We start from the raw sequence: 19,576 nt of genomic DNA, 5'->3' as shown, positions 1-19,576 counted from the left end.
ATTTTCCACCATCATTTGCAAATAAATTCTTAAAAAATCAGACAGTGATTTTCTGGATTTTTTTTCCTCATTTTGTCTCTCATGGTTGAGGTATACCTAGGATGAAAATTACAGGCCTCTCTCATCTTTTTAAGTGGGAGAACTTGCACAATTGGTGGCTGAATAAATACTTTTTTGGCCCACTGTACTTTAGTACATGTACTTAGTAACCTCCCACCACTGACTACCTATATTCTGTTTTTATAGCATCATTTGTAATCCACAGATTCTCAATCTAACTGCTGTCCACAAACCTCGTCCTCCGTCCTGACGTAGTCCACTCCGTCTCCTTTAGCTGGAACCTTGTAGCTAAAAGACACAAAGTACGCCATGGTTTAAAAAGGTTACAAATAAAAACATGTATGTGTTGACAGTGTGAATATCAGGAAGTCCTACTTGTTCCCCGTCTGTTTCTGGGTGGAGAAGTATCCTCGCTTATATGCACAGCAGATCCCCGCTGTTATACTCATGAGCACGATGACCACCACCAGCACGCCCATTAAAATGCCCAAAACATCAATGTCATCTGTGGAGGTGAAGAAGGAACGTAGAAATTAAACACTGATCAACCTGATTGTCCAGATGACAGAGTAAATATAGTCTTGATTATGGTTTTAAATGACACACATAGGATGTATATATCTTGAAACAATGTGTGTGTGTGTCACACTTACAGACTTCCATCTGCTGCGGCGGACACTCAGCGTATCCCGCATCGTTCTTCGCTCGACAGAAGTACTCGCCTGCGTCTTCTTTTCTGACCGTGATGAATTGCTGCATCGGAAAAATCACAACATGAATCGGATTAATACACACATACTGTCAATGTTTGTTTAACTTTTAGAACAAAGATAGATAGATTCTTTCTCTGGGATTTAGTGAATGGAGATACCTAGAGCAGCGTCACTTTAGCCGCTGTGTAAAAACAAGCTTCTCGTGGTGCTGTCTTTAAGGCAACATATCAGAGGAGCTGGAGGTGCTACATTATATTAGCTGCTCTGTGCAATCACATTCAAACTCAGTGTCCTCATTAGAAGATGTTCAGGGATGCAAACTCATCAGGTATGAAAAAGGTGACAAGGATCAGAGCCCCCGGCTCCCCCACCCCACGGAAAATCGGCTTTAAAATGAGGAATAACAGAGGAGTTTAGCAGTCAGAACAACTAAAGCAGCAGTGTTAATAATAACAGAAACGCCAAAGAGTCACATCTAATAGAAATATATAAAAGCATTTATTTTAATTGAGTAGCAGCCAGTTTATAATTTTGGCAGCACTGTTGAGCATTTTGAAAATGTATTTTCATGCCTCTGTGCAAGGCTTAGTCTTTCTATCTTTATAGCCACATGGTGTAAAGTAACTAAGTTCATAAACTCAACAAGTACTATACTTGGGCACAATTTTGAGATACTTGTACTTTATTTAAGTATTTCAATGTTTTGCTACTTTGTTCTTCTACTCCACTACAGTTCAGAGGTACATTATATTCCCCTACATGTATGTAATACCTTTAGTAACTTTACAGATGTGGATGAATGCTGTGAAATATAATCAAGTGTTAAATCAGACTTTAGTTCCACCTGGAGTAAATTCACAAGCTACCCTGCAGTATACAAAGTCATTCAAACTAGCTGCACCTTTACCAGCTTTGAGAAAACTTTAATGATCAATCATTATAAAACATATCATATATATTATTCTGAAATGAACCAATCTGCAAAATGACTACTTTTACTGTCGCTACTTTCACTATATTTTGATGATAATACTTTTCTACTTTTACTCAAGTACAAGACCTGAGTGCTTCTACTTTTACTCAAGTACAATATCTGAGTACTTCTACTTTTACTCAAGTACAAGATCTGAGTACTTATACTTTTATTCTAGTACAAGATCTGAGTGCTTCTACTTTTACTCAAGTACAATATATATATATTTATACCACCTCTGTTTATAGCCTATGAAAAAAACTATTAGAAATAGAAGGCTAAAGCTAATGCTAGCAGATAGTGACAATGTATGCTAGCTAGCTAGCTCAACGATTCCTTAAATAATATTGCCACACAAAAACTTTTCAGTTCACATCACGCTCTGCCGCTCCGACAGGGAGCTCTGCTCTGAACACCTGAACGGCCCGTTCTAACAGCTGTTCACCAGCGGTCCAGTCTGTGCCACAGTGACTCCGGACGCACAGTTAATATTAACGAACGCACCCGTAGGTAATGTAGCTGCTGAAGCTAGACCATCATCTCGGAGCAGCAGAGCCTTATTATACATCCATGAGCAGAGCCGACAGGCAGGAAGACTCGAGCACACAGCTCGTACTTCATTATAATATATAAAAAAAGAACACCATGCGTGTCATGATGGCACATAACAGCTCACGGCCGCAGATTACTCCGGGTCCCAGACCCCCCCATACCCCAAAAATATTTTTATTGCAGATCTACATGAATCACACAAACGACTTATTTTGGATTCAAAACGGCGATTTTCGCCGAAAGGTGACAAGTTTGCATCACTGATGTTATCAGGGATTTGATTGGAGAAAAAATTTCCATTATATTCTTCAGTTATTTTTTGAAGGACATTTTGTTTTTAGTAACCAATGCCTTTACTATAGTGACATATTTAAAAAAAGGGGGAAACAGAGGGGATGACCTGGGAAAAATAGTCCACTCCACTCCACTGAGCGGAGGGACACAGCGCTGAAGAGCAAGTGAGCATTGAGGAATGTGCAAGCGAGGACAGTGGATTCCCCTTGTGGCTCAGGCCCTCTCGCGCCGTCAACTGTCTCCCCAAAATATCTGCCCCCCCCCCCACCCCCCTGGGCGTGCGGCCACCGTCCCCACTGCCCCTCATGCCTGTCCTTGTCTGCACACACACACTGACCAGAGTTCCTGAGTCTGCGTCCAGCGTGTACGAGGAGTTGAAGAACTTGAGGCTGGTCTTGTGGTCGTCGGGGACCTCCTCCTTGTTCTTGAACCACTGGTAATGAGACTTGGGGAAACCCTCCTCCTCCACACAGCTCAGCTCAGCAGACTTCCCAAAAGGCACTGACTTTGGGACGCTGCATTTTGGCATCACAGGTTTTACTGGGGAGAGACCGAACGTGGGGATTGTAAATATACTTAAACATGACATCACATTTTGCTGTTATCCAAAGCGACTTACAATAAGTGCATTACAGTACAAACTGGAAAAGCTGGGAGCAGGTTCTTTAGCTCTCGATAAGTCAAACTATTGTAAGAGCTACTGCATTAGCTTCAACTAAGCCACATATCTCATATCTCTCTGCTGAAGTGTATCTTGGCTTTCATTTTGGCCACGGTACAAGCAAAACTTTAGTCTCTCATGGAAGATATGTAGATTTTCTGCTGTCATGATATCAGATGTGGGAGAAGTACTTATACTTATCCATTTCAGAATAATATATATGATATGTTTTATAATGATTGATCATTAAAGTGTTCTCAAAGCTGGTAAAGGTGCAGCTAGTTTGAATGACTTTGTATACTGCAAGGTAGCTTGTGGATTTACTCCAGGTGGAACTACAGTCTGATTTAAGACTTGTTTCTATTTCAGATCATTCATCCAGATCTGCAAAGTAACTAAAGATATTAAATATATGTAGCGGAGTAAAAGTACACTATTAACCTCTGAATTGTAGTGGGATAGAAGTACAAAGTAGCAAAAAATGTACTCATTGATACATAATACTCAAGTTAAGTACAAGTCTCTCAAACTTGAGTAAATATACTCAGTTACATGATATCAATGGTGAGCTGTTCCACCATGTTGAAGCGAGGACAGCAAACAGACCTGTGCTTGTTTAAGGGAACCTGGGTCCAACCTGCTCATGTTCGCTAAGGATCACAGTGATAACAAACATTCCTTCATGATGCTGCTAGCTCTATGATTGACTTTGATGCTATAAAAAAAACAATGTCACCCCGGTCTCTACGGTTCACTGCACTAACAGCATCGACAAGACCGGACAGGAACATGATTTCCGTCCCGTGCCAAAAAACGCCACCAAAACACGCAGCGCTTGCTTTCTTTAGCACTGCGATTCAGAGCAGATGCAGTTTCAGAGGTTTCCTCTTATAGCACGGAACACGCCTTTGCAGCAGGGCAGGTCTGCTCATAACACATCCTCATATGTATGCCAATGGGTTGGTGCGACCTACAACACGCTCTCATCTTACAGCATCCAACGTGTGAATCACTGAGCAAGGTCTCTCTTTAAGGGCACCATAATGGCTGCTTTCTGCATTTAGAACAATCCTTATCATAATTAACTATAAATGAAACAAGCTGATGAGGCCGGAATGTTCCAGTACCTCGTACAATAAGGTCAATCACGATCTCATCGAAGGACCTCTGGTCATCAGCAGCGGTGACCTCACAGCGGTATTTGGCTGTGTCCGACCTGGTGGCGTTTGTGATGAGCAGCGTGGCGGGTTCTCTGATCATTGCTCGGTTCTCCAGGTCGCCTGTTTGTGGAAAATCATGTTCAACAATGTCAGCAATTAATGTGTACCCTGAAAAAACTGAAATGTTGACTTTGATTAAATGTATTATGTCTCAAGATTTCAAATAACTGTATTAGGTCAGTTGAAATAACAAATATTATTGTCAACTTAATATTATCGCTTTGAACTAAGCTTAAACAGTAATGTGACATTTGTGGACATGAAACACTTAAAGTCATTGTTTCAGGTATTTCAGTGTAGAAAACAGCGGAAAATACTTTGTTGTTTGCATTTTGTTCATTACCGGAGATTTTCTTGTCAAAGTACACATAACTTGGTCCCTCGTTTGTTATTTTCTTCCATTCGATCCTGGGGTTGGATGTAGAAATGGACTCAATCAAACAAGATAACTCGATTCCTGAGAAAAGGGAGTGACACATCAGGATATGAATGCAAGTGAAAAACTGATTTGACTGCATTTGATTTTTTTGTGATTGGGGTATTGTTCGTCAGCTCTTACTGTCGAACTCATTGGTCCACGGTGCTTTGTTGCTGGTTTTCAGCACGACTGCTAATACGCTGAAGTAGCCTGTAACAAAAAAAGAAGAGGAACATGAATTTTCATGATACAGTGATGATGTCATACGATATGCACAATACCAGCTGCCATCCAGTGATGTGCTGGACTTATTTTAACACTACCCCTTAAGGAAGTTGGTTGCATGTTCACTCATCTTAGATTTCATTGACACATTGAGGATAAATGTCAATCCCACATCAGTGTGATGGTATTATGTGATGATGTGTTCTCTTCAGTCATGTTCTGATACCGCCTATCTTCCATTTGTAGTTGTGTTGGTCCAACCATTGTGTGAGTGTCTGTGTGTGTGTGTGTGTATGTGTTTAGGGTGGGGGTGCTGTTTCTATGCTTAGTGGATAATTGCGCAGGGAGGCATGTGCCCTTTCCAGGGCAAGCTCACCCTGCCAGTAGTTCAACCGCCTACCGAGCCCTTCCCCGACCCCCCCGACCCCCCTCCCTCTCTCTCTCTCTCTCTGAGGCTGATGCCCATGTGGGACTGATGGTACAACAGCACCCAAGGAAGATCTGTGTTGGTATGTGGTGGAGGGTTAGGGCCTTAGGAAGGGGGGGGGGCTCTGCTGAATCATCGTGATAGCCAATGGTCCACAAACACAAGTCACTTCCACATGAATGTGAACTGAGAAACATGCTCACAAACACTCCCCCAGAATGAAGTGATGCTCTGGCTCTTTGATAGGGTCACTGGTGCAGATTGTACCGTCACTGGAAATCTATGGGATGCCTAATCTCTGTTTGTGCAACCTCTCCTGCTGCCAACCCCCAGCTGGGTTATGATTAGGTGTAACAAATACTTGTTTATTTCAGGCAACCTAGATCAGAACCTCTGCATGACATGACCTACAACATTCCTTGTTGGAAAGTTCATTCACGACCACCAAAGGACCTTGAATGTTGCAAACAGTATACAGGAATTGTCCGTTTCTAATTAGTGTTGGAAAAGGTCAGGGGTCTCATTAAAAAAAACTGCTCAAACAAGGATAACCTGACCCCCACCAACTGTCTCCTGGACACACAGTCTCGGGTCGCCTGCCGGAGCAGACGGGCTAAGCTGATTAGCCTCCGTCTTTCTGGAGAAGAAGACGACAGCTTGTTTTTAGCTGCTGACAGTAATAAGGCAGTATGGAGGTCAAAAGTAGGTCGCAACTCCTTTAAAATACAATTCGGAGTCTGAAGCCCAGATACAATGAGGGTTTACCACAAATGTGTTGGTGACAAATGAAAGGTATGTCTTACATTTGAAAACTTCTTTCTACACACAAAAAGGAAAGAGGAAAATAAAACTTCTTTCCACATAAATATCCATATTCCAGGAGCAAAACTCAGAATCAAACTTTAACAAAGCATTTTAAAAGAGCACAGAGGAGAAGCTGCACTCCTTTTAGAAAGTGTGACAATCACACTTCAAAACCAGTGGAAGGCTGTCACCTATTTAGCTCCATCTCTGCGGCGCTACATGCAGAGAGCACACACAGTTAAAAGCTGTGTGCAGAGGAGAAGGACTTTTAACTATCATGTTTCTGAGAGCTCCTTGTACTGTTGCTACAAATGCAAAGCTCCTTCTGATGAAAAGTGGCTGAGGGGTAGTGTGAGTGTTTTTCACACTGATGTGTAGGAAATATTTACAAGGAAAACTGGGTCACAGTGTGAGTGGTGCAGGAATGAGTCCTAACACATGGAAATTAGTTATAATTTTAACACTTCTGGTTCCTTGGTCTCAAGTCAACGTCATAAATGATGTCAGTAAATACCCGACCAGTGAATGTCTGGAGCTTTTATGTGTCATAAAAAAGTGGTTGCTGACAAGTTCAAAAATGAGACTACTAAACGTCAGCACACCAAACATTAGCACCCTTTAGCTTAGTGGTGGTGATGCGCAGTCATAGAACTGAGATGTAGTTTGTTTATAGTCTAGCGTTAGGTTTTTACTACTGGAGATTGGATTTATACTTTGAAGAAAAAAAAAATTCACAATATTTTGAGATGATCCTGCTGAACAAAACCTAGAAGAATGATAAACTTGTGTTTGCCACAGATCTTACTTTCTTCAATATAGCGAAATCCAATGGAAAAATCCCATTGCTCTTTGTCAAGGGAGCCCTTGCAATGCTAACATCCGGGTCGTGACAGATATTGCATGTGCTCTTCAATTTGATTCCCTGTCAGTTAACTTCATAAATCTATGTACCTGTATAAATATGCTTTTTACTGTTACTAACAAAAGCTTGTGTATGTGAGGCGTGTCAGTGCTTACCAGTGGGTTTGAACTGCGAGTATATGGCATGCACTGTGTAAGTTAATACCAAATCTAACTAGGCCAAGTATGCCAGGAGTCCAAACCATCAGAATAGGCCGTGTTAAAATAGAATCCAACATGACAATACATTATTCCAGGTGATTCATTTAGTGCTTTGACTTTCCATTAAGTGTAGGTTCTTCTGTTCGGACAGAGCTGATGGAGTCTCCGTCTGTGTGCTCCTCCTTAATTCGGAGAGTATCAGAGCAGATTACCGTAGGTAACTAAGAGGTCTTGAGAGGTTTGCCATGGAAACAGCTGTCCAAGAAAAGACCAAACCCCCCACACAGAGAGACTGGCCCTGTAGTTAATCTACATTATAACCCAGGTTAGTAAACAGGGAAACAAAGCAGCCATGACGTCTGACTGAAATAATACAAAGTATTTTAGTGTCTTTGAGACCCTTTAGTTTGGAAATAAGCATTCAATGCGGGCATCTTCAGATTTGAAATATAATTCTGTTGTACAACGTTAGAATAATAATCTTCTAAAAGTAGCATCAAACGACCTCCACTCCAACTCCTCCTTTTATTAGTCACCCCATTTGACTTGTAAGCACTGATATAACTGACATGCATCCCTGAGGTATTAGTAGAGGAAAAGCTTGTATAAATTGATAAGTCAACAAACCGTAAATGTATCAACTATTTTCATAATCCATTAATCCTTTGAGTCATTTTTCTAGACATTTTTAATAAACAAATACAACAAATGTTATATTTGGGCTGTTGACTGTTGCTGGGACAGACAGTGTGCTTGTCCTTTAAAAATAATACTTTTCTATTATTTCCTTGACAATCAATAGATTATCTGAAAAATAATACTGGCATTGTTAGTGGCAGCCCTAGTCATTTATAAAGCGTCATGTCCTAGTGCTGAATTCCTAATAATTAGCTGGAACAAACTAAAGTGTATACTGTGTGAACAAATGAAGTGGTAGTTTATTGTAAGTGTTTTTATCATGCTGATGGCAGTGATAGTGAAATTAGAACTCCCCTTTTATCTCTATTTGAGCAACTCATTACATGTGTGCTTTATTTGGGTTTCCTTTAATCAAAGATGTCACCAGCTGGATGGTCCGGTACAGTATCTGAGTTTAATGAAAGCTCATGAAGTGCTGACAGTGCGTTATCCTGCAGTGTGTCCGACATCCTAATCATGGTCGTGTCTCCTTGAATAACCTCTGAGGTTTCCCCCTCATCTCTCCTATTAATGGCACCAAAGATAACTATATATTATTAACTGGTATATTCTCTGACTCAAGCCGTATGTATGTGTGTGTGTGTGTGTGTGTGTGTGTGTGTGTGTGTGTGTGTGTGTGTGTGTGTGTGTGTGTGTGTGTGTAACATGATTAGCTTTTACACCATGCAGGTGCTCAGTGACTTATATATGGCATGCATTTCATTTCTCACTTCCCACACAGCTGTGTGGGATCAGGCATCAAAGTTACATTTTAATCTCCCTTACTGTCTTCCTGATGGACTCAGGGTTATCTTTGTAATCTTAGTGTAATGCCTTCATATCCCCTAAGGTTTCACATCCCTGTATAATACAATAGGCACAGAGGAGCTGGGTATTTCCTGATGCCTGCACTGAGATGAATCCTCCCCTTTTCTGTTGTTCCCCCTGGGAAGGCACGCTTGTTTCCGCTGAATCCAGAGAGGTGAGGCAGCTACCAGAAATAGAAAGGTTCAATTAAGCAACCTGCTAAAATCCCTGAGGAACATCACCGCCTCGTGCCTGTGGAGAATATTCCCACGCCCCTCAGGAAGCTCAGACATCAAAGTACACACACCCTGTTTCCCTCACGATCAACCAGTTGCTGCTCGGGAACTCTTCACGTATTTCAGAGCTGCTTTAGTTACACAGAGCCTCTCAGACAAGTCTGTGAAAAATGTGCTGTTGATGTTCTGTTAATGTTTGTATTCATTATTCTGGATTTGACTCCCTTAACAGCAGTGCGGCCTGTTCAATAACAGCAATTCATTTCTTCCCTAGTCCAACACCAAAGACTTCTCAATAAAACTCTCAAGCTGACCCAGCAGTCGCTGACATCTCCAAGCCCGTGTCCTTCAGATGACTGATTTTCTTTTTATTAGTTTATAAAAATTACAACATGAGAGATACTATATGTGTCAAATTTTTTCGCAAACAGGTGTAGAGGCAGGTGCAAGGATATAACAACATACAAGCTGTATATTCACTGTGTGGAGCTAATGTAACACATAACATGGCCTGGATACCCTGATGCATGTTCAGCACCATGTTACCAATTAAAATATGTAGAAAAACAAGAGGCAGACAACAATACGGCAGCCAAGAGCGAAGAAAAACACATCGTAAAAAGACCTGACTACAAGAGCAAAGAAAATGGGGCATGAAACATGTTCATCATCAAGTCAAAAGCTAACCAAAGTCAACAAAAACACAAGCAAACAATAATTAGCAATGCAAATATGAATGTTGTAGAAGTTCATGGCACTTAAAGTAATTGAAAGTCTTCACAAAACGGTTTAAAAAAGTGATGGTTCCACAGTCACATCTTTAAGTTCCTTGTAGCAGCTAATCCTCACATTTCAGAATCTCAAACTAAAGGCTTTATCAAAAGTCTTCTTGATGATTAGTCGACTAATGTTTGAGCTCTTTTTTAATACATTTTAAAATACACAAGGCAATATAATATACAACAATGACCAGAATAATTAGGAATTTCACAATTCTGCAAAATGTCTAAATCTAAATTCAGTAGTTTTCCACATGAAACGGAGCGACTTTTGAAACAATCAATCTTTGGATACATTTCTTAAATAATGACTGAAGGATTTGATACTTTAGGAACATCTTTTAAAAAAGGTGGACATGTTTTTGTTTTTCTACAGACTAGGTTGTAGATGTTGGTACTGCACAGTTTCTGGTTACAGTGCTTAAAAGTTCAATGTGAGCCATGGGCAACAATACAGCCAGGAGAGAGGGCCAAAAGTGTTCTGAGGGAATGTTCAGGGCAGTCCACAATAACATGTTTTGGACTTTGAAGCTCGGGTGGCGAGGACTCTGTCTGAGGGCTGCATGACGACTTGAAAAAAGGACTGTCATTTGAATTTGAACTTGAGAGGTAGCGCTGTTGACAGGAAGTTGTTGTTGCTATGGAAACAACGTGAAGGAGATTAACGGAGAAAAGTATTATCAACATATAAAGACGGAGAAAGTAAACGATAACGTTTATGGTTAATAATAATAATACATTTTAAGTATGGTCTTACGTTGATATTGGAGTTTTCAATAAATTCAATTTGGCAGCCGCAGTGCAAAGTGGCCCAAAAATGTAATCATAACATTGTGAAGTCACTGTCACTTTATTTATCGCAACTGGTACATTATTGAAAATCAAAGATATGCAAAATAATAAACAGAATGATACGAGTTAGTATGAAGGCGGTGTGAGGCGTGCTCTGTGACACGGGGGCTGACTGGAGGCACGTTGCTGAAGCCTCTCATGTGTTGCATGCTTTCCGCCAGAGACCCTCATTTCCATTTGATAAATGTGTATGATGTTAAGGGCTGAGTTGGCAGTGATACCCCAGGTGCTTGTATTGTCACAGCTGTGGTCCTCCACTAGTTTAAGGTTGTTGAAGACCACTACCCCCTAACGCAGGCCTATTCAACTGGCGGCCCGCGGGCCAGATATGGCCCAGAACCAACTCCCGAGTGGCCCAGCCTCCCATAGCCAAATTCCTACACTAGTACAGACCATGAACGCAACACTCCGTGTTGCATAGAAACCACCAAACCACAACGCAGCACGTTTTTTGAAAGTGCATCTAGTGGTGCTAGTAACGGTGGTGCTATGATAGCAACTCTAAAACATGTCTCTCTCAACTCTGAAGCGTAAACAGAGACAAAACGGTCATTGATGTTGTGGAGCAGATCCAAGTCAAGCTGGACCTTTTCGCGACCGACTTGAGCACGGGTTGGATGCTGCATTTTCCGACGCGCCCCAAACACATCACATCTCCGGCACAAATCACGGATGTGATGACAGATTTCATTGCGAGGTTGAAAGAGAACTTTGCCGGTCGATTGGATGGACTTGCTCTGCCCACAGAGGTGATGGGCTTTGCAAAAGACCCCTTCACTGTTGCAATAGAGGGGGACGTATCAACCAGAGCAAAGGAAGTGGTCCCCTGCATCGACAAGGGGAAATATACACTGGAACTTATTGACATGCAGCGCACTAACGGGGCAGCAAAGTTTTGGAGTGATGTCAAAAAACAGCAGTTCCCTAACGTTCAGAAAGTAGCGATCTGTGTGCTCAGTATGTTTGGATCAACATACACATGTGAATCAAGCTTTTCACACATGAACTCAATCAAAAGTAGCACTCGCTGCTCCCTGACTGACAGCACTCTTCACCAATGTCTTAGGATTGCATTGACATCCTATGAGCCAAAAATCACTGCTTTTGTTCAAAACAAAAAATGTCCCTTCTCCCTTTGAGAAAGTCAGCGATGACAAATCACAAATGAGGTGATAGTAAGCACCTAGTTTACTATCGTAGACGTGTAGTATTCATTCATATAGTTACCCGTATCCCTTGTTATGGGTTTGTGCACTGAAGGGTAACTTGACAGTTCTTTCTGTAGTAATTTAAAAGCACTTTGTAATGTGTCTGGGTCAAATGTGACCAAAACGTATGATTATTTTTGTTATTACTTGAAAAGTGAAAAAATAGTATTGCTACATTACTACCTCTTTGTGTTGCATTGGAGCTCTTTAGCTGTTTTTTTTGTATGTCAGGAAATGTATTAAGACTGCTATTATTGTATTCAGTAAATGCACTTTGTGATGTGCCTGGTTCAAAAAACATAACCTGTCTATTTGACTTCTAAAGCAAAAAAATGTAATGCTACAACTGTGCACTTTTTTTTCAGATTCTGTTAAATTAATGCTAATTTGTTGTGTTTTTATGCACTTTTTGACGTACCTTTGTTAGATGAACAATGAATAAAAATTGCATGTTTTTCATCGCAGTAATATGTGTTTGTTTAAAATGTGTCACTACCCGCTTTTTACAGGCCGCTGAATGTTTGGCCCAGCTGAATTTTGTAGTTATAAAATCTGGCCCAACTGAATGTGTAGTTGAATAGCCCTGCCCTAACGTATGGTCATGTGAAGTTTGGGATAAAACAATACAAAATATTAAGTATTTCATTACGATATTATTGAAAATGTCACGTTTTAAGATGAAGTGCATCTCTGTCAGTGCTTTGTATCTCTGACTGTAAAGATATGTAACTTCCTTCCTTTTGAAGGGTTAGTCCAAGGGGCTCCAGAGGCTGCGGCAGGAGAGCTTGGCCCTTAATGCAGATGTTTAACAGTTGGAGAAAAACTACTGCCCTCAAAGATCCCTCTCCCTTGAGTGAAGAGATCTGTAGTAATCAAAAAACAATCTCCTTGCTTTATCAAATCCCCTTCTATCTGTTAGAGAAAAACAATCCAAACCTTTCTTTTATTACATACTGAAGCCTTCAACTACATCCTTTTTTTTCTTAGAGCTTAAGCTATAATTTCAACTTTGCCATTGAAATGCATCAGATGTTCCTCTGCTGAACAAATGTTTCCAGTATTTGTGCTAATCTGCTAAGCTGCTCACATAGCTTCACATTTACAATACATACATTAGAGTCAGAGTGCCGCTCTCTGTGGACAATTAGCATACAGTCGGCAGAATTCTAAAGCCAGAGCCAGAGATAAACGCAGTCGGACCAATATTATGTCCAGAATCATAAATGACCTGCATACAATCAGCTTTATAAAGCTGCAGAAGATATAAGTAGAGACCTGAGTAGGATGAACAGGTGGAGATAAAGGAGGTCAAGGAACTCAGTATGTATACACTTAATCTGAGTATAGATAAAAGTAATCTGAACACAAAAGAAAATGACTATTCTTATTTAAAAAGGTTTCATTTCAGTTCCACAAGTCTAGTTGTGATGTTGCAGACAGGCTTTCCCCCCACATATTCTTCCCCTGGTGGATAAACTCATTCTGTCTGACTGAAAGTTGGATCCAGGTATCAGGAATGCATTCAAATGCATCCTATCTTTTCCAGGTGTACTCAAACACAATCCAGCTTTCCCCACGAGGGCCGTTTGTGTATTCATTTATTCTGCATTTACATATGGAGCCTCTGCGGGCCCTGGTTTGAGAGCCTGCGAGGCCGGGGCTGCCCATGTGCCTTAACGCTGGTGAGTCCTGTGATCCAGGCAGGGTCAAAGACTGGGCCTGAGCCAATGAGAGGGGGGTGTCACTGAATGCCTGGGAACCTGTCACTTTGTGTCAGTGTTAGCTTTACATCTGGCCGGTTCTCACTTTGACCTCGAGCTAAGTACGCTAGCTCACGGGACTGGACCACAGAGGAGCAAGTTTTAGTCCTCTACCTCACAGAACCCTTTGCTAGCAACAATGCTAGTCACTGCACTGAGACATTGTTCCACAGAATGTTCCACACTCAATAAATTGATGTTTGAGATATGGACACGTCTGAACACTATAAACCCTCAATGTAACTTAATTTAAAGATGTTCTGCCAAGCCTAACTTCTTTATCCCCTGTGTACGTTATCTAGTTCCCATTTAGCTCTTTTATACTTAATTAACTTGCTATCATTTAGGAGGAGCCTCACACATATCTTGAACACTCTCACAACTGATAGTTTTCATTGAATTTTGCCATATTTGTTTTCAGCAAATATATCAATGTGCAGTTTACTTTCTCTAAAATGATGCAAGTGTATTAATGCTAGTCATATCACTCATAAAACAGATGGGTCAGGGTTATGAGGCTATAGTAGAGGCTACAATTATTATTTTCTGACAATTGTGCAATTTATCTCTGTTAATATTCTATGACAGGGCTATAAAAACATAAAGTCTATTATAATATATCAAATATACCTGAGTTCCATGCCCAATTGTTTTAGCTTGAACTATAAAATGAAATCCTAAAATCCTGTAAACTGGACAGTCAGATAACTTGGATGGGAATCAAATGTTACACGGTTATAGTCAGGGCCATCCTGAACAGGATCACATTGATATTTCAGCTAAAACTTACTTTTAACCATTTATTTATTTAGTTATAAAATCAGGATTTTCCACCTTGTAATTTGAGCTGATCTTCCTGTACAGTATTGGTCAAATGTGTTTGATGTGGTGAAAGTTAGGAACATTTCTGTTAGCACTATCTTGTTCCACCACAGTACATGTGTTCCTGTGTTTAGAAGGAACTAGTACTGACTGAATGATCGTCAACGATAACATTAGTTATTCATCGAGTCATGTGAACCATCTTGTCCTGAGACCCTGGCTGCTGTATAAATAGTAGCTTACTGTTGTTTGGTGTCACACTGCCTCTTCACGTGGTCCCAGTAGCAGGGCATGCCAATGGAGACCTTTGTCTGGTGACACAGTTCCAGGCAGTGGGACTGAATGAATGCTTAATTAAACAGAACAATGCTTGATGGATATTGTGAATGAGGACACAATAACCATTGACCCACACATTGTGGAAGTGCAGACCCAGATTTATGGAGCAGAGATGCAGTCATGAGATCCGCATGGCAAACATGATACAGCATAGAGTTATATTTGAGATGCAGTATTGCACTCTCTGCTGAAACACGCCCCCCTCCTCGAGCTGTCTAAACATGAATCATTAGCCACATGTCTGTCTGTCACCTGTGCAATGATATGAAATCTGCTTATCCAAGCAAACAATTATTAATTATTAAAGCACCATTCACAAACCCTTTTGTATGTATACCTCTCTGTATTATCTGGGGTTTTTAATATACACTTATTAAGGCCAACTAAAATGATACTTTGTGCGTCAGTGACAAGGTCAAAACAAAATCTAAAACAAGTACTGGAATGGAAATAACTACAATAACCCTAGTTATAGTGGCGACACATGACATGAAATATGAATGTATTTCAATGATGATGTGGACTAGGACGGCACAATTAATTGTAATTTATCGTATATCTCGATCACAAAGTGTCCAAATTGAAGTGAGCGCAATATTTGGGAAAGGAATTATTGTGGGTCTTGAGATGTCCAGGTCTACAATCTGTATTACAGATTGTTTGGTAAACAAACAAAATAAATGATCATTTCCCTTTTATACTTTAGGGTTTTTTATTTCCTGTAGAGTGTTGTGTAGAGGCACAACATACATTCTTTATATTGTTTTAGAATAATATGAATCATTTGTCATTCCCTCTAATATTATGAATCACATAGCAATTACAATCACAGTCAATATGATTGCACTTATTTATGTTCCCCAAATTGTAGAGCTAATTTGCAGGTAATAGCCTACAGTCATGAGGTGTCCCCTCCTCCCTACAGTGAGAGCAGGTCAGCATTGAAAGGCCCACACTATTTATAGAGGCTGACAGCAGCAGCAGCCAGAGCCCACGCTGTCTGCTAATTGAGATCCCTCCCAGGTAAGAGGTGTATCAGCGGTAGCTCTGCAGGCCTTCGCGACACACAGGGAAGCGTTGAACGAGCTTCATGATTAAATGATTGTCCGCTCATTACTGTAGCCCAGCTCAGCCTCTTGAGGGAGACAGCGAGAACGCCTTGTCAAATCAGATGGAAGCTTACGACCAGGAGGTTCAGCGGGCCTCCCCTGGCGCAGCATCTCTGTTATGCGAACAATCTGACGTGCCAAACATGTTGCATGTCCAAATGAATTGGGGAGCTCCATGGCGTCAGCTTAAAGGAGACCTAAAAGGACGGGGTGGGGGAAAATTAAATTCACTGCAACAGTTTTTGGGCAGCAGTCAGAGTAAAATCCAATGCTTGATTTGGAGTTGCTGCCACAGAAATCTGTGTTAAATCGCGCCACACTCAGTGCCAGAATTAGCTCCTCGCCGCTCCGCACAGATGGCATCAGCGGCGCTCATTGCAAATGCTTCACATTCTAGTCCAGGCTGCCTGACCCCTTCCTTAATCCTAATTAGGAATGCAATTTCCACGCAGGCCTTTTCAAGCATGATGAAAATAAATGTTTGCATGGTCACGGCACTGGCTTAAGGGTAGTGTTAGTCTGTGCCCACTGATTGCGACGCCATTTTAAACACTAGGGCAGGGTTTTATAAATGAGTATTGCTACTGTGCACTAACCTATATCCTCCCTGAGAGTCAACAGTGAACTGGTCAGATAATAATACACGGTGGTAAATCCCTGGATAACATTCGGCTGACTGTCCTTTCAACCAGACACGCCAAAACCTCCCCCACCCGTGCATTTCCACACACTACAAAAACACGTTGAATCCTCAATAGGAATATTCTCCCTTTTCTAAAGCTCTCCATCAGCGGGCCACAAAGGCTTAACCAATAATTCCTCTACAATGTATAAGGATCTGGAAACACTCACATCTGCAGATATCAGACTAATATGGATGCTAGGATATTACCATGGGTCTTTTTTGACCAGCCAGCAGTTCCTCTACCTAATAAAGGGGGGGGGGGGGGGGGGGCGCTCATTGTTGAGAACGTGGACGGTGAGCGTAGCTGACCACGATGAGCTTAGGCTCAACTGACAACTGAACAATAACACAAAGCAGAGACATGTTGACTTAGCAGCTTCGAAAGCTTTCATCTGCCTCACTTCCTGCGCGCTCCAAGGAAGCCCGCTGTGGGGTGAAAAGAGCTAAACTGAAAGGTTGCTTTTTACAATTTACAAATAAACTTCAAAACACTGCTGACTTTTTATTTTGACCTGTTTTCATGAGTTGTATATATTCCCCCTACCTGCATATCCCTAGAGCAAGTTCAGGGCTTTTTAGCGCCTCAGCACTGGGAACATCTCATCGAGGCTCATTGTACCTAAATGACACCAACCAACTAAGCATGAATGCCAACAGACAAATGTAACAGTGAATTAAACACACACAACAAGACAAGTGCACTCTTGTCTTAAGTTGTGTACTGGCACTCTTGTCTGGCACTCAGGAGCATAATGTGTGAGGAAGCTTATAAAGTCTTCACAGTGCCTCTGAGCAACATTCAGCTTAGTCATCAAGATGTTCCCGGCTCAGAAACAGCAGGCCCAAGACAAATCCCAGAACTATGGTCTAGTCTTACATCAGCGGCACCCCACAGCCCAGACTATTCACTGGTCTTTGTTTTCACTCAAAACACATCTTGTGTAGTGAAAGTCTGAATCCTGGAAATGATGATGCATGTCCGGTCACGGATGGAGACGATTAAGGAGAGTTTATTAAATGTCACATGTATTATGTACAATACCACATAGAAGGAATTGCCTGCTGTCTCTGTGATAACAAATTGCTTAACTCAAAAGCACAGTCAAGTAACATTCAGGGGTCAAACATGTTTCTTCTACAAAGATTTAAACTTTGACAAAGATTTCCTTTGAAGCAGCAAACTATGGCCTACATGTTGTTTAATGCTGTGGGCAGCAATTCTGACTGTTTTCATCGTAGCTCAGTAAGCACTAATGTGGAGTACACGGGAAGCAGAGCAGAATGTGAGGTCGCCCAAAGTGTGCGAGTGTTTTGGGATGACTTGTCACAGGTGAAATGAACTCTGACAGGAAGGCGTGGACTTCATTTTTCACACAAGAATGTCAACAGCGAAAGTAACGTCTCAAGGGCTAGATCCTTTAGAAAATAGATCCAACTCTTTTTCTATTTTAGAGTCTCCCCTAGGAAAGCTCTTTGTGGTTTGTGTGTGGTGGACACAATATGTAAGTTACACCACAAGCAATTCATAGTTATTGTGTGTAGTAAGAAAGCATGCAGAAGTTTGAAATTAGAGAGTATCAGTCCAATATTTAACATTTCCTCAATTACCTTTCTTTATACATAACTCAAACAATATGAGCCTCAAGGTTTTCATTTTGTTCATGCTTTTTCCTATCTCTGAATAACGCCCAATCGAGGGTGGGGCGTCTGGTCATGAGCCACATACTGAAAACAGACTTTCAAATTCCATTTGGCAAGACACATGACTGGGAATAAATCATGACTGTTATTCAGTTAAGGAGACAGTTGTTTATGAACATAATGTGCCTAAAAAACTAAAATAAATATTGAGACATCAAGGTTAGCAATTTCCAAGCAAGAATTTGCCAGCGTGCACCCCCCTCAAACAACAAATGTGCATAAAGGCATACTCTGGACTCAAATAGTTTGCACAGGCTGTCCGCGCTGTGGGACGGGGAATGTTGCTCAAACAACAGCTGGGGAGGGAAACCATCTGAGGCTTCTGCTGCTGATCCCCCCCCTGCAGGAGCAGCACTTCCATCACCTGCTCAGGGAGGAATCCTTGATGAGTTTCCGTGGGAAATACCAGACTGAGGCATCAGACAGCCAAACGAGTGAACATTTCATACCTCCCATTCTGACTCTGGGCTCTTACGTGAACTATGCCACCATGGCTACAGTCACACAGGAAGTGAAGGTGTGCTGAACACGGTCACAGTGTGACTCATTGGTCTGGAAAACAATGGCTAAGTTCCAAAGTGCTTTCATGGTAAGAATAGAGGACAGCTGACGACCTCATCACCTGCTGTCTCTGCTCGCTTCAAACATAACCGCACTGTGGCGGAACACAAGGGCCATGCCCTCTTTAATATTTCGGTACACAAAGAAGTTTGGCTTTTGTGAAAATTGAAACAAAGTTTACTCAACACCAGTGTTGGGCAAGTTACTTTTAAAAAGTAACTAGCAATAGTTATAGTTACTGCTCTCCAAAAGTAACTAGTTACTTTATTAGTTACTAAATTATAAAAGTAACTAGTAACAAGTTACTTTACTTTAAAAAATAATAACAATAAAAATACAAGTTTTTGTGTTGTTTTTTGCTGACTAGTTCTCTGAAGGCATGCAACAGACTTGACCGTTGCGATGGGCAGCATGTCCTCAACAACATACCTGGCAATCTATTTAGTTGACTCTGGGTGACATGTGGCGATTTGAAAGAATCGTTTTTTGGCTGTTTAGATGGTGTTGCTCCATCTGGGTCACTGCCGGTGGTTGAGACGGTGGGGTCTTTGGCGACTAGTTTTATAGCCCCATGTACATTAGTTAGGTGCTTCAGGAGATTGGCATTGCTGTTATTCGATGTGGACAATG

The 19,576-nt window shown here is 41.3% G+C and overlaps 1 protein-coding gene across 1 annotated transcript in view; it reads right to left on the bottom strand.

Moving 5' to 3' along the window:
• Nucleotides 1-19,576, bottom strand: part of LOC307019217 (junctional adhesion molecule 3B-like) — a 37,176-nt gene that overhangs the window by 6,640 nt on the left and 10,960 nt on the right. The window contains exons 2-8 of the mRNA XM_079649909.1: nucleotides 5,033-5,101; nucleotides 4,817-4,930; nucleotides 4,381-4,533; nucleotides 2,930-3,132; nucleotides 714-813; nucleotides 436-565; nucleotides 294-348 (exon numbers count right to left, since the gene is read on the bottom strand). Coding sequence (XP_079506035.1) covers nucleotides 294-348; nucleotides 436-565; nucleotides 714-813; nucleotides 2,930-3,132; nucleotides 4,381-4,533; nucleotides 4,817-4,930; nucleotides 5,033-5,101 — 824 coding nt within the window. The remainder of the gene's footprint in view (nucleotides 1-293; nucleotides 349-435; nucleotides 566-713; nucleotides 814-2,929; nucleotides 3,133-4,380; nucleotides 4,534-4,816; nucleotides 4,931-5,032; nucleotides 5,102-19,576) is intronic.

The sequence above is a fragment of the Notothenia rossii genome (assembly GCF_949606895.1).
Source record: "Notothenia rossii genome assembly, chromosome: 9".
Taxonomy (NCBI): Eukaryota; Metazoa; Chordata; class Actinopteri; order Perciformes; family Nototheniidae; genus Notothenia; species Notothenia rossii.
This window is presented reverse-complemented; position numbering and strand designations above follow the sequence as displayed.